Source organism: Oncorhynchus mykiss, chromosome 12 (assembly GCF_013265735.2).
Source record: "Oncorhynchus mykiss isolate Arlee chromosome 12, USDA_OmykA_1.1, whole genome shotgun sequence".
In the NCBI taxonomy this organism is placed as follows: Eukaryota; Metazoa; Chordata; class Actinopteri; order Salmoniformes; family Salmonidae; genus Oncorhynchus; species Oncorhynchus mykiss.
Window position 1 is genome coordinate 96,728,957 of NC_048576.1, and position 25,570 is coordinate 96,754,526.

Below are 25,570 nucleotides of genomic sequence, written 5' to 3' on the forward strand. Positions count from 1 at the left end.
ATATAAGTGTATTTTTGTGAATATACTAAACATGGAATAACCACAGATAGATGGGCAAACTTGTAGAGGAGAGGATAGACACTGAGTGGACAAAACATTAGGAACACCGGCTCTTTCCATGACACAGACTGACCAGGTGTTATACATGACATAGACTGACCAGGTGAATCCAGGTGAAAGCTATGATCCCTTATTGATGTCACTTGTTAAATCCACTTCAATCAGTGTAGATGAAGGGGAGGAGACCTGGTTAAAGAAGGATTTTTAAAACCTTGAGACAATAGAGACATGGATTGTGTATGTGTGCCATTCAGAGGGTGAATGGTAGTAGGTGCCAGGCGCACCAGTTTGTGTCAAGAACTGCAACGCTGCTGGGTTTTTCACGCTCAACAGTTTCCCGTGAGTATCAAGAATGGTCCACCACCTAAAGGACATCCAGCCAACTGGACACAACTGTGGGAAGTATTGGAGTCAACATGGCCCAGCATCCCTGTGGAACGCTTTCAACACCTTGTAGAGTCAACATGGGCCAGCATCCCTGTGGAACGCTTTCAACACCTTGTAGAGTCAACATGGGCCAGCATCCCTGTGGAACGCTTTCAACACCTTGTAGAGTCAACATGGGCCAGCATCCCTGTGGAACCCTTTCAACACCTTGTAGAGTCAACATGGGCCAGCATCCCTGTGGAACGCTTTCAACACCTTGTAGAGTCAACATGGGCCAGCATCCCTGTGGAACTCTTTCAACACCTTGTAGAGTCAACATGGGCCAGCATCCCTGTGGAACACTTTCAACACCTTGTAGAGTTAACATGGGCCAGCATCTCTGTGGAACACTTTCAAAACCTTGTAGAGTCAACATGGGCCAGCATCCCTGTGGAACGCTTTCAACACCTTGTAGAGTCAACATGGGCCAGCATCCCTGTGGAACCCTTTCAACACCTTGTAGAGTCAACATGGGCCAGCATCCCTGTGGAACGCTTTCAACACCTTGTAGAGTCAACATGGGCCAGCATCTCTGTGGAACATTTTCAACATCTTGTAGAGTTAACATGGGCCAGCATCTCTGTGGAACATTTTCAACATCTTGTAGAGTTAACATGGGCCAGCATCTCTGTGGAACATTTTCAACATATTGTAGAGTTAACATGGTCCAGCATCTCTGTGGAACCCTTTCAACACCTTGTAGAGTCAACATGGGCCAGCATCCCTGTGGAACGCTTTCAACACCTTGTAGAGTCAACATGGGCCAGCATCCCTGTGGAACGCTTTCAACACCTTGTAGAGTCAACATGGGCCAGCATCCCTGTGGAACGCTTTCAACACCTTGTAGAGTCAACATGGGCGAGCATCCCTGTGGAACGCTTTCAACACCTTGTAGAGTCAACATGGGCCAGCATCCCTGTGGAACACTTTCAACACCTTGTAGAGTCAACATGGGCCAGCATCCCTGTGGAACGCTTTCAACACCTTGTAGAGTCAACATGGGCCAGCATCCCTGTGGAACGCTTTCAACACCTTGTAGAGTCAACATGGGCCAGCATCCCTGTGGAACGCTTTCAACACCTTGTAGAGTCAACATGGGCCAGCATCCCTGTGGAACGCTGTCAACACCTTGTAGAGTCAACATGGGCCAGCATCCCTGTGGAACGCTGTCAACACCTTGTAGAGTCAACATGGGCCAGCATCCCTGTGGAACGCTTTCAACACCTTGTAGAGTCAACATGGGCCAGCATCCCTGTGGAACTCTTTCAACACCTTGTAGAGTCAACATGGGCCAGCATCCCTGTGGAACGCTTTCAACACCTTGTAGAGTCAACATGGGCCAGCATCCCTGTGGAACCCTTTCAACACCTTGTAGAGTCAACATGGGCCAGCATCCCTGTGGAACGCTTTCAACACCTTGTAGAGTCAACATGGGCCAGCATCCCTGTGGAACCCTTTCAACACCTTGTAGAGTCAACATGGGCCAGCATCCCTGTGGAACGCTTTCAACACCTTGTAGAGTCAACATGGGCCAGCATCCCTGTGGAACCCTTTCAACACCTTGTAGAGTCAACATGGGCCAGCATCCCTGTGGAACACTTTCAACACCTTGTAGAGTTAACATGGGCCAGCATCTATGTGGAACACTTTCAACACCTTGTAGAGTCAACATGGGCCAGCATCCCTGTGGAACGCTTTCAACACCTTGTAGAGTCAACATGGGCCAGCATCCCTGTGGAACGCTTTCAACACCTTGTAGAGTCAACATGGGCCAGCATCCCTGTGGAACTCTTTCAACACCTTGTAGAGTCAACATGGGCCAGCATCCCTGTGGAACGCTTTCAACACCTTGTAGAGTCAACATGGGCCAGCATCCCTGTGGAACTCTTTCAACACCTTGTAGAGTCAACATGGGCCAGCATCCCTGTGGAACGCTTTCAACACCTTGTGGAGTCAACATGGTCCAGCATCCCTGTGGAACTCTTTCAACACCTTGTAGAGTCAACATGGGCCAGCATCCCTGTGGAACCCTTTCAACACCTTGTAGAGTCAACATGGCCCAGCATCCCTGTGGAACGCTTTCAACACCTTGTAGAGTCAACATGGCCCAGCATCCCTGTGGAACACGTTCAACACCTTGTAGAGTTCAAACCCCAACAAATTGAGACTGTTCTTAGAGCAAAAGAGGGTGCGACTCAATATCAGGAAGGTGTTCCTAATGTTTTGTACACTCAGTGTATACAGTACTATACTAGTTACAACATTGATGTGTACCACAGTTGGTTTTTAATTGCCCTTTAAAAACTACTACTACCAGTCTGACTGTCGTAGTCATCAATTAACAATCATCCACATTAGCAAACGTATTTCAAACTTCACATTTCTCTAGTATAGGCTACTTATCGTAATGAACAATATCAGCAAAATGACTGTGGTTAAGTGGTCGCTGTTGATCATCCCAGCTCCAATATAAGTACTGTACTTGTAGAGGTATTCTCCACAGTATAGTAATATAGTATATAGTATAGTATAGTAAAGACAGCTGTACTTGTAGAGGTATTCTCCACAGTCTAGTATAGTATAGTATGGACAGCTGTACTTGTAGAGGTATTCTCCACAGTCTAGTATAGTATAGTATGGACAGCTGTACTTGTAGAGGTATTCTCCACAGTATAGTATAGTATAGTATGGACAGCTGTACTTGTAGAGGTATTCTCCACAGTATAGTATAGTATAGTATGGACAGCTGTACTTGTAGAGGTATTCTCCACAGTATAGTATAGTATAGTATGGGCAGCTGTACTTGTAGAGGTATTCTCCACAGTATAGTATAGTATAGTATAGTATATAGTATAGTATGGACAGCTGTACTTGTAGAGGTATTCTCCACAGTATAGTATAGTATAGTATGGACAGCTGTACTTGTAGAGATATTCTCCACAGTCTAGTAATATAGTATAGTATAGTAAAGACAGCTGTACTTGTAGAGGTATTCTCCACAGTATAGTAATATAGTATAGTATAGTAATATAGTATACTATAGTAATATAGTATAGTATAGTAAAGACAGCTGTACTTGTAGAGGTATTCTCCACAGTATAGTAATGTAGTATAGTATAGTAAAGACAACTGTACTTGTAGAGGTATTCTCCACAGTATAGTAGTATAGTATAGTAATATAGTATACTATAGTAATATAGTATAGTATAGTAAAGACAGCTGTACTTGTAGAGGTATTCTCCACAGTATAGTAATGTAGTATAGTATAGTAATATAGTATAGTATAGTATAGTAAAGACAGCTGTACTTGTAGAGGTATTCTCCACAGTATAGTAATATAGTATAGTATAGTAATATAGTATAGTATAGTATAGTATAGTAAAGACAGCTGTACTTGTAGAGGTATTCTCCACAGTATAGTAATATAGTATAGTATAGTAATATAGTATAGTATAGTAAAGACAGCTGTACTTGTAGAGGTATTCTCTACAGTATAGTAATATAGCATAGTATAGTAATATAGTATAGTATAGTATAGTAAAGACAGCTGTACTTGTAGAGGTATTCTCCACAGTATAGTAATATAGTATAGTATAGTAATATAGTATAGTATAGTAAAGACAGCTGTACTTGTAGAGGTATTCTCTACAGTCTAGTATAGTATAGTAATATAGTATAGTATAGTAATATAGTATAGTATAGTAATATAGTATAGTAAAGACAGCTGTACTTGTAGAGGTATTCTCCACAGTATAGTAATATAGTATAGTATAGTAATATAGTATAGTATAGTATAGTAAAGACAGCTGTACTTGTAGAGGTATTCTCCACAGTCTAGTAATATAGTATAGTATAGTATAGTAAAGACAGCTGTACTTGTAGAGGTATTCTCCACAATATAGTAATATAGTATAATATAGTAAAGACAGCTGTACTTGTAGAGGTATTCTCCACAGTATAGTAATATAGTATAGTAATATAGTATAGTATAGTAATATAGTATAGTATAGTAAAGACAGCTGTACTTGTAGAGGTATTCTCCACAGAAGGATCCCAGCAGACAGAAGATGAAGTCCACTATGACCAGCCGGTACACATCCTGACCAACATACGACTCCCAGCACTGTAGGACAGACAGACACACAGACACACACCCTGGTCTAAAGTAGTGCACTATACAGGGAATAGGGCTCTGGTCTAAAGTAGTGCACTATACAGGGAATAGGGCCCTGGTCTAAAGTAGTGCACTACACAGGAAATAGGGCTCTGTTCTAAAGTAGTGTACTATACAGGGAATAGGGCTCTGGTCTAAAGTAGTGTACTATACAGGAAATAGGGCTCTGGTCTAAAGTAGTGCACTATACAGGGAATAGTGCTCTGGTCTATAGTAGTGTACTATACAGGGAATAGGGTGCCGTATGTGACTCAGGCAATATGTGTGTATTAGTTCTTACCGGGACGTTGCCGGGGACCAGCGCTAACCAGTAGTAACACAACACGGCTAGGATAGACACCTTCAGCATCGCATTCCTGCAGTCACAGAGTAGAGACAATAACATGTTACCTACTACTGAGGGTCTGGGGTGTTACAGTCACAGAGACAATAACATGTTACCTACTACTGAGGGTCTGGGGTGTTACAGTCACAGAGACAATAACATGTTACCTACTACTGAGGGTCTGGGGTGTTACAGTCACAGAGACAATAACATGTTACCTACTACTGAGGGTCTGGGGTGTTACAGTCAGAGTAGAGACAATAACATGTTACCTACTACTGAGGGTCTGGGGTGTTACAGTCACAGAGACAATAACATGTTACCTACTACTGAGGGTCTGGGGGTGTTACAGTCACAGAGACAATAACATGTTACCTACTACTGAGGGTCTGGGGTGTTACAGTCACAGAGACAATAACATGTTACCTACTACTGAGGGTCTGGGGTGTTACAGTCAGAGTAGAGACAATAACATGTTACCTACTACTGAGGGTCTGGGGTGTTACAGTCACAGAGACAATAACATGTTACCTACTACTGAGGGTCTGGGGTGTTACAGTCACAGAGACAATAACATGTTACCTACTACTGAGGGTCTGGGGTGTTACAGTCACAGAGTAGAGACAATAACATGTTACCTACTACTGAGGGTCTGGGGTGTTACAGTCAGAGTGGAGACAATAACATGTTACCTACTACTGAGGGTCTGGGGTGTTACAGTCACAGAGTAGAGACAATAACATGTTACCTACTACTGAGGGTCTGGGGTGTTACAGTCACAGAGACAATAACATGTTACCTACTACTGAGGGTCTGGGGTGTTACAGTCACAGAGACAATAACATGTTACCTACTACTGAGGGTCTGGGGTGTTACAGTCACAGAGTAGAGACAATAACATGTTACCTACTACTGAGGGTCTGGGGTGTTACAGTCAGAGTAGAGACAATAACATGTTACCTACTACTGAGGGTCTGGGGTGTTACAGTCACAGAGACAATAACATGTTACCTACTACTGTGGGTCTGGGGTGTTACAGTCAGAGTGGAGACAATAACATGTTACCTACTACTGAGGGTCTGGGGTGTTACAGTCACAGAGACAATAACATGTTACCTACTACTGAGGGTCTGGGGTGTTACAGTCACAGAGACAATAACATGTTACCTACTACTGAGGGTCTGGGGTGTTACAGTCAGAGTAGAGACAATAACATGTTACCTACTACTGAGGGTCTGGGGTGTTAAAGTCACAGAGACAATAACATGTTACCTACTACTGAGGGTCTGGGGTGTTACAGAGACAATAACATGTTACCTACTACTGAGGGTCTGGGGTGTTACAGAGACAATAACATGTTACCTACTACTGAGGGTCTGGGGTGTTACAGTCAGAGTAGAGACAATAACATGTTACCTACTACTGAGGGTCTGGGGTGTTACAGTCAGAGTAGAGACAATAACATGTTACCTACTACTGAGGGTCTGGGGTGTTACAGAGACAATAACATGTTACCTACTACTGAGGGTCTGGGGTGTTACAGAGACAATAACATGTTACCTACTACTGAGGGTCTGGGGTGTTACAGAGACAATAACATGTTACCTACTACTGAGGGTATGGGGTGTTACAGAGACAATAACATGTTACCTACTACTGAGGGTCTGGGGTGTTACAGTCACAGAGACAATAACATGTTACCTACTACTGAGGGTCTGGGGTGTTACAGTCACAGAGACAATAACATGTTACCTACTACTGAGGGTCTGGGGTGTTACAGTCACAGAGACAACAACATGTTACCTACTACTGAGGGTCTGGGGTGTTACAGTCACAGAGACAATAACATGTTACCTACTACTGAGGGTCTGGGGTGTTACAGTCAGAGTGGAGACAATAACATGTTATCTACTACTGAGGGTCTGGGGTGTTACAGTCACAGAGACAATAACATGTTACCTACTACTGAGGGTCTGGGGTGTTACAGTCACAGAGTAGAGGCAATAACATGTTACCTACTACTGAGGGTCTGGGGTGTTACAGTCACAGAGACAATAACATGTTACCTACTACTGAGGGTCTGGGGTGTTACAGTCACAGAGTAGAGACAATAACATGTTACCTACTACTGAGGGTCTGGGGTGTTACAGTCAGAGTAGAGACAATAACATGTTACCTACTACTGAGGGTCTGGGGTGTTACAGTCAGAGTAGAGACAATAACATGTTACCTACTACTGAGGGTCTGGGGTGTTACAGTCACAGAGACAATAACATGTTACCTACTACTGAGGGTCTGGGGTGTTACAGTCAGAGTGGAGACAATAACATGTTACCTACTACTGAGGGTCTGGGGTGTTACAGTCACAGAGACAATAACATGTTACCTACTACTGAGGGTCTGGGGTGTTACAGTCACAGAGACAATAACATGTTACCTACTACTGAGGGTCTGGGGTGTTACAGTCAGAGTGGAGACAATAACATGTTACCTACTACTGAGGGTCTGGGGTGTTACAGTCAGAGTAGAGACAATAACATGTTACCTACTACTGAGGGTCTGGGGTGTTACAGTCACAGAGACAATAACATGTTACCTACTACTGAGGGTCTGGGGTGTTACAGTCAGAGTAGAGACAATAACATGGTACCTACTACTGAGGGTCTGGGGTGTTACAGTCACAGAGACAATAACATGTTACCTACTACTGAGGGTCTGGGGTGTTACAGTCACAGAGACAATAACATGTTACCTACTACTGAGGGTCTGGGGTGTTACAGTCACAGAGTAGAGACAATAACATGTTACCTACTACTGAGGGTCTGGGGTGTTACAGTCAGAGTAGAGACAATAACATGTTACCTACTACTGAGGGTCTGGGGTGTTACAGTCACAGAGACAATAACATGTTACCTACTACTGAGGGTCTGGGGTGTTACAGTCACAGAGACAATAACATGTTACCTACTACTGAGGGTCTGGGGTGTTACAGTCACAGAGACAATAACATGTTACCTACTACTGAGGGTCTGGGGTGTTACAGTCAGAGTGGAGACAATAACATGTTACCTACTACTGAGGGTCTGGGGTGTTACAGTCACAGAGTAGAGACAATAACATGTTACCTACTACTGAGGGTCTGGATTGTTACAGTCAGAGTAGAGACAATAACATGTTACCTACTACTGAGGGTCTGGGGTGTTACAGTCAGAGTAGAGACAATAACATGTTACCTACTACTGAGGGTCTGGGGTGTTACAGTCACAGAGACAATAACATGTTAACTACTACTGAGGGTCTGGGGTGTTACAGTCACAGAGTAGAGACAATAACATGTTACCTACTACTGAGGGTCTGGGGTGTTACAGTCAGAGTAGAGACAATAACATGTTACCTACTACTGAGGGTCTGGGGTGTTACAGTCAGAGTGGAGACAATAACATGTTACCTACTACTGAGGGTCTGGGGTGTTACAGTCACAGAGACAATAACATGTTACCTACTACTGAGGGTCTGGGGTGTTACAGTCACAGAGACAATAACATGTTACCTACTACTGAGGGTCTGGGGTGTTACAGTCAGAGTGGAGACAATAACATGTTACCTACTACTGAGGGTCTGGGGTGTTACAGTCAGAGTAGAGACAATAACATGTTACCTACTACTGAGGGTCTGGGGTGTTAAAGTCACAGAGACAATAACATGTTACCTACTACTGAGGGTCTGGGGTGTTACAGTCACAGAGACAATAACATGTTACCTACTACTGAGGGTCTGGGGTGTTACAGTCAGAGTAGAGACAATAACATGTTACCTACTACTGAGGGTCTGGGGTGTTAAAGTCACAGAGACAATAACATGTTACCTACTACTGAGGGTCTGGGGTGTTACAGAGACAATAACATGTTACCTACTACTGAGGGTCTGGGGTGTTACAGAGACAATAACATGTTACCTACTACTGAGGGTATGGGGTGTTACAGAGACAATAACATGTTACCTACTACTGAGGGTCTGGGGTGTTACAGTCACAGAGACAATAACATGTTACCTACTACTGAGGGTCTGGGGTGTTACAGTCACAGAGACAATAACATGTTACCTACTACTGAGGGTCTGGGGTGTTACAGTCACAGAGACAACAACATGTTACCTACTACTGAGGGTCTGGGGTGTTACAGTCACAGAGACAATAACATGTTACCTACTACTGAGGGTCTGGGGTGTTACAGTCAGAGTAGAGACAATAACATGTTATCTACTACTGAGGGTCTGGGGTGTTACAGTCACAGAGACAATAACATGTTACCTACTACTGAGGGTCTGGGGTGTTACAGTCACAGAGTAGAGGCAATAACATGTTACCTACTACTGAGGGTCTGGGGTGTTACAGTCACAGAGACAATAACATGTTACCTACTACTGAGGGTCTGGGGTGTTACAGTCACAGAGTAGAGACAATAACATGTTACCTACTACTGAGGGTCTGGGGTGTTACAGTCAGAGTAGAGACAATAACATGTTACCTACTACTGAGGGTCTGGGGTGTTACAGTCAGAGTAGAGACAATAACATGTTACCTACTACTGAGGGTCTGGGGTGTTACAGTCACAGAGACAATAACATGTTACCTACTACTGAGGGTCTGGGGTGTTACAGTCAGAGTGGAGACAATAACATGTTACCTACTACTGAGGGTCTGGGGTGTTACAGTCACAGAGACAATAACATGTTACCTACTACTGAGGGTCTGGGGTGTTACAGTCACAGAGACAATAACATGTTACCTACTACTGAGGGTCTGGGGTGTTACAGTCAGAGTGGAGACAATAACATGTTACCTACTACTGAGGGTCTGGGGTGTTACAGTCAGAGTAGAGACAATAACATGTTACCTACTACTGAGGGTCTGGGGTGTTACAGTCACAGAGACAATAACATGTTACCTACTACTGAGGGTCTGGGGTGTTACAGTCAGAGTAGAGACAATAACATGGTACCTACTACTGAGGGTCTGGGGTGTTACAGTCACAGAGACAATAACATGTTACCTACTACTGAGGGTCTGGGGTGTTACAGTCACAGAGACAATAACATGTTACCTACTACTGAGGGTCTGGGGTGTTACAGTCACAGAGTAGAGACAATAACATGTTACCTACTACTGAGGGTCTGGGGTGTTACAGTCAGAGTAGAGACAATAACATGTTACCTACTACTGAGGGTCTGGGGTGTTACAGTCACAGAGACAATAACATGTTACCTACTACTGAGGGTCTGGGGTGTTACAGTCACAGAGACAATAACATGTTACCTACTACTGAGGGTCTGGGGTGTTACAGTCAGAGTGGAGACAATAACATGTTACCTACTACTGAGGGTCTGGGGTGTTACAGTCAGAGTGGAGACAATAACATGTTACCTACTACTGAGGGTCTGGGGTGTTACAGTCACAGAGTAGAGACAATAACATGTTACCTACTACTGAGGGTCTGGATTGTTACAGTCAGAGTAGAGACAATAACATGTTACCTACTACTGAGGGTCTGGGGTGTTACAGTCAGAGTAGAGACAATAACATGTTACCTACTACTGAGGGTCTGGGGTGTTACAGTCACAGAGACAATAACATGTTAACTACTACTGAGGGTCTGGGGTGTTACAGTCACAGAGTAGAGACAATAACATGTTACCTACTACTGAGGGTCTGGGGTGTTACAGTCAGAGTAGAGACAATAACATGTTACCTACTACTGAGGGTCTGGGGTGTTACAGTCAGAGTGGAGACAATAACATGTTACCTACTACTGAGGGTCTGGGGTGTTACAGTCACAGAGACAATAACATGTTACCTACTACTGAGGGTCTGGGGTGTTACAGTCACAGAGACAATAACATGTTACCTACTACTGAGGGTCTGGGGTGTTACAGTCAGAGTGGAGACAATAACATGTTACCTACTACTGAGGGTCTGGGGTGTTACAGTCAGAGTAGAGACAATAACATGTTACCTACTACTGAGGGTCTGGGGTGTTAAAGTCACAGAGACAATAACATGTTACCTACTACTGAGGGTCTGGGGTGTTACAGTCACAGAGTAGAGACAATAACATGTTACCTACTACTGAGGGTCTGGGGTGTTACAGTCACAGAGACAATAACATGTTACCTACTACTGAGGGTCTGGGGGTGTTACAGTCACAGAGACAATAACATGTTACCTACTACTGAGGGTCTGGGGTGTTACAGTCACAGAGACAATAACATGTTACCTACTACTGAGGGTCTGGGGTGTTACAGTCACAGAGACAATAACATGTTACCTACTACTGAGGGTCTGGGGTGTTACAGTCACAGAGACAATAACATGTTACCTACTACTGTGGGTCTGGGGTGTTACAGTCACAGAGACAATAACATGTTACCTACTACTGAGGGTCTGGGGTGTTACAGTCACAGAGACAATAACATGTTACCTACTACTGAGGGTCTGGGGTGTTACAGTCAGAGTAGAGACAATAACATGTTACCTACTACTGTGTACTGTGTGTGCGTGGGTGTGTGTGTACTGTGTGTGTGTGTACTGTTTGTGCGTGGGTGGGTGTATACTGTTTGTGGGTGTGTGTGTGTGTACTGTTTGTGGGTGTGTGTGTGTGTGTGTGTGTACTGTTTGTGCGTGGGTGTGTGTGTGTGTGTGTACTGTGTGCGTGGGTGTGTGTGTGTACTGTGTGTGTGTACTGTGTGTGTGTACTGCGTGCGTTACCTGAGCACCGTGACGTAGACGCGTGTACGTGGGCTATCGTAGCGCTCCAGTCTGTGTGTGTGTGTGTAGAGTAGTGATATGAAGGTGTTGAGGACACACACTGCTACAGGCAGCAGCAGAGACCAGGCCTCCGTCAGGACATCCTCTGGACTGGGGGACGTTACCACACACTGGAGAAACACACACACACATCACATGGACCCACACACACACACACACACACACACACACACACACACACACATATTTACAGAGGTAGTTCCAGGTGACAGTACAACACATTAAACTGTGTGTGTGTGGTGTGTGTTTGTGCTACCGACCTGCAGGTTGTGCTGACAGAGGTAGTAGACAGCCACACAGGCCCCAGTAGCCAGACAGACAGACAGAAGCCAGACAGCCAGACGGACCAGACAGGCCCTCATCTTGTCTGACACAGACAGCTCTCTCTCCACTCTGCTCTCCCTTAGAGACTCCTAGACAAACACAGCTATTAAGATGGGTACGTGTGTGTGTGTGTGTGTGTGTTTCATTCTGTCTGTTCCCCCAGCCCCCCACAAGGATGCCTTTTGCATGCGATAGCCTACTCAACCAAGCTACAAGGTCAGAGTTAGAGGTCTCAATACAAATCAACAGTTAGAGGTCTCAATACAAATCAACAGTTAGAGGTCTCAATACAAATCAACAGTTAGAGGTCTCAATATAAATCAACAGTTAGAGGTCTCAATACAAATCAACAGTTAGAGGTCTCAATATAAATCAACAGTTAGAGGTCTCAATACAAATCAACAGAGTTAGAGGTCTCAATACAAATCAACAGTTAGAGGTCTCAATACAAATCAACAGAGTTAGAGGTCTCAATACAAATCAACAGTTAGAGGTCTCAATACAAATCAACAGTTAGAGGTCTCAATACAAATCAACAGTTAGAGGTCTCAATATAAATCAACAGTTAGAGGTCTCAATACAAATCAACAGTTAGAGGTCTCAATATAAATCAACAGTTAGAGGTCTCAATACAAATCAACAGAGTTAGAGGTCTCAATACAAATCAACAGTTAGAGGTCTCAATACAAATCAACAGAGTTAGAGGTCTCAATACAAATCAACAGTTAGAGGTCTCAATACAAATCAACAGTTAGAGGTCTCAATACAAATCAACAGTTAGAGGTCTCAATACAAATCAACAGTTAGAGGTCTCAATACAAATCAACAGAGTTAGAGGTCTCAATACAAATCAACAGTTAGAGGTCTCAATACAAATCAACAGTTAGAGGTCTCAATACAAATCAACAGTTAGAGGTCTCAATACAAATCAACAGTTAGAGGTCTCAATACAAATCAACAGTTAGAGGTCTCAATACAAATCAACAGTTAGAGGGTTCAATACAAATCAACAGTTAGAGGTCTCAATACAAATCAACAGTTAGAGGTCTCAATACAAATCAACAGTTAGAGGTCTCAATACAAATCAACAGTTAGAGGTCTCAATACAAATCAACAGTTAGAGGTCTCAATACAAATCAACAGTTAGAGGTCTCAATACAAATCAACAGTTAGAGGTCTCAATACAAATCAACAGTTAGAGGTCTCAATACAAATCAACAGTTAGAGGTCTCAATACAAATCAACAGTTAGAGGTCTCAATACAAATCAACAGTTAGAGGTCTCAATATAAATCAACAGAGTTAGAGGTCTCAATACAAATCAACAGTTAGAGGTCTCAATACAGATCAACAGAGTTGTTTCTGTGTGTACCTTCAGTAATACTAGCAGATTGTTTCTGTGTGAACCTTCAGTAATACTAGCAGATTGTTTCTGTGTGAACCTTCAGTAATACTAGCAGGTTGTTTCTGTGTGTGAACCTTCAGTAATACTAGCAGGTTGTTTCTGTGTGTGAACCTTCAGTAATACTAGCAGGTTGTTTCTGTGTGTGAACCTTCAGTAATACTAGCAGGTTGTTTCTGTGTGTGAACCTTCAGTAATACTAGCAGGTTGTTTCTGTGTGTGAACCTTCAGTAATACTAGCAGGTTGTTTATGTGTGTGAACCTTCAGTAATACTAGCAGGTTGTTTCTGTGTGTGAACCTTCAGTAATACTAGCAGGTTGTTTCTGTGTGTGAACCTTCAGTAATACTAGCAGGTTGTTTCTGTGTGTGAACCTTCAGTAATACTAGCAGGTTGTTTCTGTGTGTACCTTCAGTAATACTAGCAGGTTGTTTATGTGTATGTGTGTGTGTGTGTGTGTGTGTGAGTACCTTTAGATGTACTAGCAGGTTGGTCCTGTGTGTGTGTATGTCCGCGTGGTGCAGCAGAGAGAAGTCCCAGCTACACAACAGTCTCCAGTAGTCATCTCCTCTTCCAGACAGAGAGCCAGGTCTCTGAGCCGCTACACCTGACGCCACAACACCAGTCTGGAGACACCCTGCCATGCTGCTCAACACACACACACACAGACTGTTCCTCCATAATATCTGTCATGCTGACTGATCCTCCATATTATCTGGCATGCTGACTGTTCCTCCATATTATCTGGCATGCTGACTGTTCCTCCATAATATCTGGCATGCTGACTGACTGTTCCTCCATATTATCTGGCATGCTGAGTGTTCCTCCATAATATCTGGCATGCTGACTGACTGTTCCTCCATATTATCTGGCATGCTGACTGTTCCTCCATAATATCTGGCATGCTGACTGACTGTTCCTCCATATTATCTGGCTTGCTGACTGTTCCTCTATATTATCTGGCATGCTGACTGTTCCTCCATATTATCTGTCATGCTGACTGTTCCTCCATATTATCTGGCATGCTGACTGTTCCTCCATAATATCTGGCATGCTGACTGTTCCTCCATAATATCTGGCATGCTGACTGACTGTTCCTCTATAATATCTGGCATGCTGACTGACTGTTCCTCTATAATATCTGGCATGCTGACTGACTGTTCCTCTATAATATCTGGCATGCTGACTGACTGTTCCTCTATAATATCTGGCATGCTGACTGACTGTTCCTCTATAATATCTGGCATGCTGACTGTTCCTCCATATTATCAGTCATTTGTGTCAGTCATACATGTTGAATGTCCTTCCCTACAAGCTGAAAGTCAGTTGTTTATTTGTTTACTGTGTAGATGCTAGGGACGGTAGAGAAAGCGAGACACCCACACTCTTTTTTCTGACCGGGGCGGAGCCACTCCGGTCTACTTATTGGCCCCGCCCCACGGAGGGGTGCCTCAGGGCCGGACATCTCACTGGGGAAAAAAATCTGCTGCTGCCTTGACAGGAACTAATGGGGATCCATAATAAACCCCAGGAAGAGTAGCTGCTGCCTTGGCAGGAACTAATGGGGATCCATAATAAACCCCAGGAAGAGTAGCTGCTGCCTTGACAGGAACTAATGGGGATCCATAATAAACCCCAGGAAGGGTAGCTGCTGCCTTGGCAGGAACTAATGGGGATCCATAATAAACCCCAGGAAGGGTAGCTGCTGCCTTGGCAGGAACTAATGGGGATCCATAATAAACCCCAGGAAGGGTAGCTGCTGCCTTGGCAGGAACTAATGGGGATCCATAATAAACCCCAGGAAGGGTAGCTGCTGCCTTGGCAGGAACTAATGGGGATCCATAATAAACCCCAGGAAGAGTAGCTGCTGCCTTGGCAGGAACTAATGGGGATCCATAATAAACCCCAGGAAGGGTAGCTGCTGCCTTGGCAGGAACTAATGGGGATCCATAATAAACCCCAGGAAGGGTAGCTGCTGCCTTGGCAGGAACTAATGGGGATCCATAATAAACCCCAGGAAGGGTAGCTGCTGCCTTGGCAGGAACTAATGGGGATCCATAATAAACCCCAGGAAGGGTAGCTGCTGCCTTGGCAGGAACTAATGGGGATCCATAATAAACCCCAGGAAGAGTAGCTGCTGCCTTGGCAGGAACTAATGGGGATCCATAATAAACCCCAGGAAGGGTAGCTGCTGCCTTGGCAGGAACTAATGGGGATCCATAATAAACCCCAGGAAGGGTAGCTGCTGCCTTGGCAGGAACTAATGGGGATCCATAATAAACCCCAGGAAGAGTAGCTGCTGCCTTGGCAGGAACTAATGGGGAACCATAATAAACCCCAGGAAGTGTAGCTGCTGCCTTGGCAGGAACTAATAGGGATCCAAAATAAAACCCCAGGAAGAGTAGCCTGGCTCCACAGAGCAGCATGTAGGAGGTAAACAAACAAACAAACAAACCAACCAACCAACCAACCAACCAACCAACCAACCAACCAACCAACCAACCAACCAACCAACCAACCAGACAGTATTACCTGTATATGACTGAGGCTCCACAGAGCAGCATGTAGGAGGTAAATCAGACAGACAGACAGACAGTATTACCTGTATGTGACTGAGGCTCCACAGAGCAGCATGTAGGAGGTGATGGTAAAGAGGTAAGCTAGCTGGATGTTATAACTAGACTGGCCTCCACTCAGCACACTGTTACTCCTGTAGACACCATAGTACAGCATGGACACATTGAACCACCCCTACACACACACACACACACACACACACACACACACACGCAGGGAGAGAGAGACAGGGAGAGAGGTATGGAGAGACAGAGACAGTGAGAGGCAGGGAGAGAGATAGACAGGGAGAGAGGCAGGGAGAGAGAGACAGGGAGAGAGGTATGGAGAGGCAGACAAAAAGACAGAGAAGCAGGGAGAGAGGAAGGGAGAGAAACAGGGAGAGAGAAACAGGGAGAGAGGCAGGGGGAGAGAGAGAGAGAGACAGACAGGCAGACAGATGACACTTTAGACTTAGTTACTGCATCTTTAAAACAGAGTGTGTATTTGTGTGTGTCTGTGTATCCTATATGTATGTATGGATGTGTCCGTGTCAGTGTGTCCACTCACCACTCCAGTGAGGAGCTCCAGTCCCCTGAACCCGGCAGTTGCCCCGGCGCCCTGAGTGTCGGTGCCAAGCAGCGCCCATGGCAACGTGATGAAGGAGAGGTTGAGGAGGGAAGAGAGGAGGTTGAAGAGGAGCAGCCATCTTAGAAACAGGAAGTAGCAGAGGACAGCAGAACCAAACCTTCCACTGATCTCCCTCAGAGAACCGCGCCACAGAGAGAGAGACTGTCTGAAAAACACCACACTGCTGCACCTACGAACAGACTGAGAGACAGAGACATCTAGTGACTACTACAGGATATGGGTTCTGACCAGTGTCCTCTCTAACATGTCTATCTAGTGACTACTACAGGATATGGGTTCTGACCAGTGTCCTCTCTAACATGTCTATCTAGTGACTACTACAGGACATGGGTTCTCTGACTACTACAGGACATGAGTTCTGACCAGTGTCCTCTCTAACATGTCTATCTAGTGACTACTACAGGATATGGGTTCTGACCAGTGTCCTCTCTAACATGTCTATCTAGTGACTACTGCAGGATATGGGTTCTGACCAGTGTCCTCTCTAACATGTCTATCTAGTGACTACTACGGGATATGGGTTCTGACCAGTGTCCTCTCTAACATGTCTATCTAGTGACTACTACAGGACATGGGTTCTGACCAGTGTCCTATCTAACATGTCTATCTAGTGACTACTACAGGATATGGGTTCTGACCAGTGTCCTCTCTAACATGTCTATCTAGTGACTACTACAGGATATGGGTTCTGACCAGTGTCCTCTCTAACATGTCTATCTAGTGACTACTGCAGGATATGGGTTCTGACCAGTGTCCTCTCTAACATGTCTATCTAGTGACTACTACAGGACATGGGTTCTCTGACTACTACAGGACATGAGTTCTGACCAGTGTCCTCTCTAACATGTCTATCTAGTGACTACTACAGGATATGGGTTCTGACCAGTGTCCTCTCTAACATGTCTATCTAGTGACTACTGCAGGATATGGGTTCTGACCAGTGTCCTCTCTAACATGTCTATCTAGTGACTACTACAGGATATGGGTTCTGACCAGTGTCCTATCTAACATGTCTATCTAGTGACTACTACAGGATATGGGTTCTGACCAGTGTCCTCTCTAACATGTCTATCTAGTGACTACTACAGGATATGGGTTCTGACCAGTGTCCTCTCTAACATGTCTATCTAGTGACTACTGCAGGATATGGGTTCTGACCAGTGTCCTCTCTAACATGTCTATCTAGTGACTACTACGGGATATGGGTTCTGACCAGTGTCCTCTCTAACATGTCTATCTAGTGACTACTACAGGATATGGGTTCTGACCAGTGTCCTATCTAACATGTCTATCTAGTGACTACTACAGGATATGGGTTCTGACCAGTGTCCTCTCTAACATGTCTATCTAGTGACTACTACAGGACATGGGTTCTCTGACTACTACAGGACATGAGTTCTGACCAGTGTCCTCTCTAACATGTCTATCTAGTGACTACTACAGGATATGGGTTCTGACCAGTGTCCTCTCTAACATGTCTATCTAGTGACTACTGCAGGATATGGGTTCTGACCAGTGTCCTCTCTAACATGTCTATCTAGTGACTACTACGGGATATGGGTTCTGACCAGTGTCCTCTCTAACATGTCTATCTAGTGACTACTACAGGATATGGGTTCTGACCAGTGTCCTCTCTAACATGTCTATCTAGTGACTACTACAGGATATGGGTTCTGACCAGTGTCCTCTCTAACATGTCTATCTAGTGACTACTACAGGACATGGGTTCTCTGACTACTACAGGACATGAGTTCTGACCAGTGTCCTCTCTAACATGTCTATCTAGTGACTACTACGGGATATGGGTTCTGACCAGTGTCCTCTCTAACATGTCTATCTAGTGACTACTGCAGGATATGGGTTCTGACCAGTGTCCTTTCTAACATGTCTATCTAGTGACTACTACGGGATATGGGTTCTGACCAGTGTCCTCTCTAACATGTCTATCTAGTGACTACTACAGGATATGGGTTCTGACCAGTGTCCTCTCTAACATGTCTATCTAGTGACTACTACAGGACATGGGTTCTGACCAGTGAGATCTGCTCCCAACAGTCAGTGCAGCTTGTTCTCTCTAGACTCCTCCTGGAGAACTTCTCTGCTAAGACACGGCACCTGGAAACACACCGTAGTGATGAGACAGTTGACCCATAACCTTCAGTCCCCGCAGTTATATCTGCAGGGCGGGTGGGTTTAGGGTAATTAAATATTGCGTTCATATCGGGCAGGTGGGTGGCGGGCGGGTTGAATTAAGAGAAACCAATAGGTCTACCTTTACATGTTTTTTTATAAATGTATCATTCTTGTGCAATTTACAGTGAGCTCCAAAGGCATCGGGCCACATTGTTTTGTTGTTCTGGCTCTGTACTCCAGCACTTTGAAATGATACAATGACTATGAGGTTAAAGTGCAGACTGTCAGCTTACATTTGAGGGTATTTTCATCCATATTGGGTGAACCGTTTAGATATTACAGCACTTCTTGTACATAGTCCTCCCATTTTAGGGGACCAAAAGTATTGGGGCAAATTCACTTATATGTGTCTTAAAGTAGTTTAAAGTTGAGTATTTAGCCCCATATTTCTAGCACGCAATGACTACATCAAGCTTGTGGTCCTACAGTTGACAGAGCATGTCAGAGAAAAAAACAAGCCATGTTGTGGTAGAAGGAATTGTCCGTAGAGCTCCAAGACAGGATTGTGTCGAGGCACAGATCTGGGGAAGGGTACCAAAACATTTCTGCAGCATTAAAGGTCCCCAAGAACACAGTGGCCTCCATCATTCGTAAATTGAATACGTTTGGAATCACCAAGACTCTTCCTAGAGCTGGCCGCCAGGCCAAACCGAGGAATCAGGGGAGAAGGGCCTTGGTCAGGGAGGTGACCAAGAACCCAATGATCACTCTGTCAGAGCTCCAGAGTTCCTCTGTGGAGATGGGAGAACCTTCTAGAAGGACAACCATCTCTGCAGCACTCCACCAATCAGGCTATTATGGTAGAGCGGCCAGACGGAAGCCACTCCTCAGTAAAAGGCACATGACAGCCCGCTTGGAGTTTGCCAAAAAAGCACCTGAAGGACTCTCAGACCGTGAGAAACAAGATTCCCTGGTCTGATGAAACTAAGATTGAACTCTTTGGCCTGAATGCCAAGCTTTACGTCTGGAAGGAAACCTGGCACCATCTGTACGGTGAAGCATGGTGGTGGCAGCATCATGCTGTGGGGATGTTTTTCAGCGGCAGGAACTGGGACACTAGTCAGGATCGAGGGAAAGATGAATGGAGCTCCAGAGTGTTCAGGACTTCAGACTGGGGCAAAAGGCCAAGACAACGCAGGAGTGGCTTCGTGACAAGTCTCAAAATGTCCTTGAGTGGCCCAGCCAGAGCCCGGACTTGAACCCGATTGAACATCTCTGGAGAGACCTGAAAATAGATGTGCAGCAACAGTCCACATTCAACCTGACAGAGCTTGAGAGAATCTGCCAAGAAGAATGAGATAAACTCCCCAAATACAGGTGTGCCAAGCTTGTAGCGTCATACCCAAGAAGACTCGAGGCTGTAATCGCTGCCAAACGTGCTTCAACAAAGTACTGAGTAAAGGCTCTGAATACTTATGTAAATGTATTCTTTTAGTTTTAGATTTTTTTTATTTTAAATAATGGCTTTGTCATTATGGAGTATTGTGTGTAGATTGATGAGGAAAGACAACGATTTAATCCATTTTAGAAAATGGAAAATGTGGAAAAAGGGGGAAGGGGTCTGAATACGTTCTGAATGTTCTGTATAGACTGCGCTGCGTAAGCCTGAGCTTTAGGGCCTAACTGTACGTGTAACGGATGTGAAGCGGCTAGCTTAGTTAGCGGTGGTATAGCGTTTCAATCGGTGACGTCACTTGCTCTGAGACCTTGGACTAGTAACCGAAAGGTTGCGAGTTCAAATCCCCGAGCTGACAAGGTACAAAATCTGTCGTTCTGAACAGGCAGTTAACCCACTGTTAGGGCGTCATTGAAAATAAGAATTTGTTCTTAACTGACTTGCCTAGTTAAATAAATAAAATAAAAAATAACATATTGGTTTGTCTCTGTGTAAAGTAGTTGAATGCGTCATAATGTGTGTTTACCTGATGTTTCTGCGCTCCCCCAGACTTACAGGAAGGCCTCGTACAGCTTTGACTCTGTCTCTGGACGGCATGGTAACCAGCTCTCTCACCAACTCCACGGTGTCTGCTCAACAGGAGAGCGATAGGGCAGAGTAAGGTTATGTCCCAAATGCAACCCATTTCCTTGTCAGGATTTTTTTTCTGTATATGAAATTCTAGGGCGGGCTGCCAGAGTGTTGTTTTTTCTGCATATGAAATTCTAGGGCGGGCGGCCAGAGTGTTGTTTTTTCTGCATATGAAATTCTAGGGCGGGCTGCCAGAGTGTTGTTTTTTCTGTATATGAAATTCTAGGGCGGGCGGCCAGAGTGTTGTTTTTTCTGCATATGAAATTCTAGGGCGGGCTGCCAGAGTGTTGTTTTTTCTGCATATGAAATTCTAGGGCGGGCGGCCAGAGTGTTGTTTTTTCTGCATATGAAATTCTAGGGCGGGCTGCCAGAGTGTTTTTTTTCTGTATATGAAATTCTAGGGCGGGCTGCCAGAGTGTTTTTTTTCTGTATATGAAATTCTAGGGCGGGCTGCCAAAGTGTTTTTTTTTCATGCAGCCTAAGGCCGTACAGTGTCAAATAAAACTCTAGGGGAAAAACGAATTCAGTGTAAACCTAAACAACTAACACCATGTAGAAAGTATGGAGAAAAGTATGCCCCATTTTGGGACTGTATCATATGACTGGAGCAAGAACGGCTTTGTGCAGAACAAGACGTTGTTTTTCAATAGAGGAGGAACGGCTCATAACGCTCTGGTCAAAAGAAGTGCCTTCAGAAAGTATTCAAACCCCTCGACTTATTCCACGTTCTGTTGAGATTGCTGCCTGAATCGATTAAATATATGTATTTCCATCTACACATAATGACAAAATGAAAACATGTTTTTAGATTTTTTTTGGTGCAAAATTTATTGAAAATGAAATACAGAAATATCAGCTTTCTGATCACTGAAACTGTACACAGCCCATCTGTAAACAACACACCCAACTACCTCATCCCCATATTGTTATTTATGCTCTTGCTCTTTTGCCCCCCAGTTTCTCTACTTGCACATCTATCACTCCAGTGTTAATGCTAAATTGTAATTATTTCTCCTCTATGGCCTATTTATTGCCTTACCTCCCTACTCTTCTACATTTGCACACACTGTACATATATTTTTTCTATTGTGTTATTGACTGTACGTTTGTTGATGTGTAAATCTGTGTTGTTGTTTGTGTCGCACTGCTTTGCTTTATCTTGGCCAGGTCGCAGTTGTAAATGAGAACTTGTTCTCAACTGGCCTACCTGGTTAAATAAAGGGGAAATAAAAAATAAATAAAAAATAGGATTTTGCCTTTGCCTAGCTCCATTCCGTTTCTTTTTATCCTAAAAACTCCCTAATTCTTGCCCGATGACAAGCATACCCATAACATGATGCAGCCACCACCACGCTTGAAAATATGGTACTCAGTGATGTATTGTGTTGGATTTGCCCCAAACATAACACTTTTCAGGACATTACATAACAATTCAGGACATAAAGTGAATTTCTTTGCCACATTTTTAGCAGTTTTCCTTTAGTGCCTTATTGCAAACAGGATTTATGTTTTGCAATATGTTTTATTCTGTACAGGCTTCCTTCTTTTCACTCTGTCATTTAGGTGTTGGGTTACAAAGATGAGGTAGTCAATCTAGAATCATGTTAAACACTATTATTACACACAGAGAGTCCATGTAACTTATTATGTGACTCGTTAAGCACAGTTTTACTCCTGAACTCATGTAGGCGTTTCCATAACAAATACTTACTGAAGACATTTAAGCTTTTCATTAAAAAAACAACAACAACAACAAAAAACACAATTCCACTTTGACATTATGGGGTATTGTGTATAGGCCAGTAACACAACAAAATGTGGAAAAAGTCAAGGGGTGTGAATACTTTCACTGTAGGGAATAGAGTGTCATTGGTGATGCACAATAACATGGTACTGACCATTCTCTACTCACACACACACACACACACACACACACGCACGCACGCCCACACACTCAGTGACATGGTACTGACCGTTCTCCATCTGCTCCTTGGCCTCCTCCTCTGACAGCCCCAGTCTCCCTACAGCTGTACCCTGTAGAGGAAGCGGACTCTGCCTGCGACAACCACGCACTACAACACACACACACGCACACATGCACACACACACACAAACACATCATCATCATCATCTATAGACCTGTGCCTCGCCTGTAACACACACCCACTACACACACAGTGAGTACACCCACCCAGGATAGCTGTTCCTGTCTGCTGTCTGCTGGTCATCCTGTACCTGGTAGCAGTATCCATGGGAACCCTGGGTCCAGGGCTGGCTGTAGGGGGAAAAGGGTGGGAGAGAGAGAAGCAGGGAGGGAGAGAGTTGTAAGCTAAGATACAGCTGTAGTTACAGGGCTGGGCCAAGCCATCAACCAACAGAGCCCTGGTCAAAAGCAGCAAAGTACTATATAGGGAATAGGGGTGCAGTACTTACACTGGCCTAGCTGCCGTTTGGGTCCCCACAGCTGAGGGGGGAGAGGGGGGTCTGAGCTGGGCGGCCCCTGGTCCTTACTCCATGGCCCCAGCCCCCTCTCCACATCCTGGGGTACAACAAGGCCCTCTGGAGGCCTACTCCACCTGGAAGAGTGGGGTGGGAAGGAAGAGTGGGGAGAGAGCAAAGAGGGAAGAGAGAGGAGATGGAAAGGAAGGGGGAGAGAGAAAAAGAGAGATAGCGGAGAGAGAAAAAGAGAGAGAGCGGGAGGGAGATAATTAATAGAAACACAGATTGACTAAAAAATATCTAGATTTTTGCACAGGTCTGCACACTCACCTCTTATCAGTTGGTTTTGGAGCCTGATCACTCCTATAAGGAGATGCAACGAAGGCACTGGTAAAGCGAGACATGGCTAACTAACAAGCCAAGTCTTCAACCATAAATAAACAGCAAAGGACGTCTGTCTGAGAAAACACAAGTAGTTGGAGAACAGTTATAGACCCGGTCTAATGTATGTAGCTGACCAAACTATCAGAAGCCAGGTAACGTTACTTAACTCACTCGAAGTGGCTAGCACAGCTAGCTAGGTACTGTACCTAGCTAACTTGACAAGCCCGCTAGTTAGTTAGAACAATTTGTGGTCGAAAAAATTGCAAGTTGTGTTTTCTTGATACTTAGTTACTTCAAGTAATTAAGCTGTCCAACACGTGATGTAAATAGTACATTTCACATAAAAGTACATCAAACTTACATGGAATAATTTCTAAGCTTAGTTAACTGTTAGCTAATGTTAGCTAAGTTAACTGTTGGCTAATGTTAGCTAGCTGAGTTAACTGTTAGCTAATGTTAGCTAGCATACCTAGACGCTTTAGATTCGGCCGTTGGTTGGTTTCAGTTGGGAAATTATAACTTTACACCAAAGATTTGACTAAATTTCCCTATCAAAATCTATATTTCATCAATGTGAATGCAGCAGAGACCTATAAGGAATCAAATAAGAACAAAAAAAACCGCTCACCTTTCCTCCCAACTGACAACAAGCACTAAAACTAAATTCAGGGAAACCGTCACTAGATGGCACCGTTGAGCCATTTACAGTAACGTTATACTGGTAATAAATATGCCATGATGCACTCAAATCATAAACTAGCTGCAATCGAAACCACTGCCATTTGTTTGACATATTTTAATCAAACCAGGCTGATTTCATAGGCTACATCATACACCAGATGTACACAACACACCCCAAGACACATTCAAAACACATGTTTTTGCTTCACACAACATAAATACAGAGATAGGCCAGTCTGTCAGTCAGTTAGACTCTTGGCTTTACTGAGATAGTATCTTTAGGTTTGAGAAGAAGGTAGGATGTCTGCTCTAGGGTAGTGTCCCAAATGGCACCCTATTTCCTATATAGTGCACTACTTTTGACGGGGCTTTTGTTAACAGTAGTGCACTATATAGGGGAGAGGGTGCCATGTGGGACACCGGCTGTGATTCATGCAGTCAGTCACGATGTTAATGAAGACACAAACAATCCCCGAGGGGTGTGTGTGGCAGCTTGTTGCCTAGAGGTTGTTGCCACAAGTGTAGTGTGATCTGAATCTGTGTGACAGGTACTCAGACTCTTCTTTAAATACAGAAAACACTCTCTTTCTCTCTCTCCCGCAATCTCTCTCCCTCACACTCCCCCATGTAAATGTATGCAAAGCCAACGTGTACACTAGGATCATGACAGCATGCTGAGAGACACAACACTACTCACTCTCTCCCTCCCCCTTCTCTCTCTCAATTCAATTTCAATTTAAGGGGCTTTATTGGCATGGGCAACATATGTTTACATTGCCAAAGCAAGTGAAATAGATAAACAAAAGTGAAATTAACAATAAAGAATTAACAATAAACATTACACTCACAAAACTTCCAAAAGAATAAAGACATTTCAAATGTCATATTATGTCTGTATACAGTGTTGTAACGATGTGCAAATAGTTGAAGTACAAAAGAGAAAATAAATAAACATAAATAAGGGTCTTATTTACAATGGTGTTTGTTCTTCACTGGTTGCCCTTTTCTTGTGGCAACAGGTGACACATCTTGCTGCTGTGATGGCACACTGGTATTTCACCCAGGAGATATGGGAGTTTATCAAAATTGGATTTGTTTTCGAATTCTTTGT

General features: G+C 44.1%; 1 protein-coding gene across 1 annotated transcript; it reads right to left on the reverse strand.

Annotated features, from left to right (window-relative positions):
• Nucleotides 1-25: 25 nt before the first annotated feature.
• On the reverse strand, nt 26-24,465 carry LOC118937835 (transmembrane channel-like protein 5). The gene is made up of 15 exons (XM_036939560.1): nt 24,407-24,465; nt 23,725-23,852; nt 23,389-23,531; nt 23,147-23,230; nt 22,929-23,027; nt 20,852-20,954; nt 18,770-18,851; nt 16,656-16,916; nt 16,135-16,283; nt 14,003-14,177; nt 12,069-12,221; nt 11,749-11,918; nt 4,941-5,016; nt 4,512-4,609; nt 26-59 (listed from the first exon to the last, which is right to left on the reverse strand). The coding sequence occupies exons 2-15, from the start codon at nt 23,796-23,798 to the stop codon at nt 26-28; spliced, it is 1,701 nt and encodes a 566-aa protein (XP_036795455.1). The 5' UTR covers nt 23,799-23,852; nt 24,407-24,465.
• Nucleotides 24,466-25,570: the final 1,105 nt, after the last annotated feature.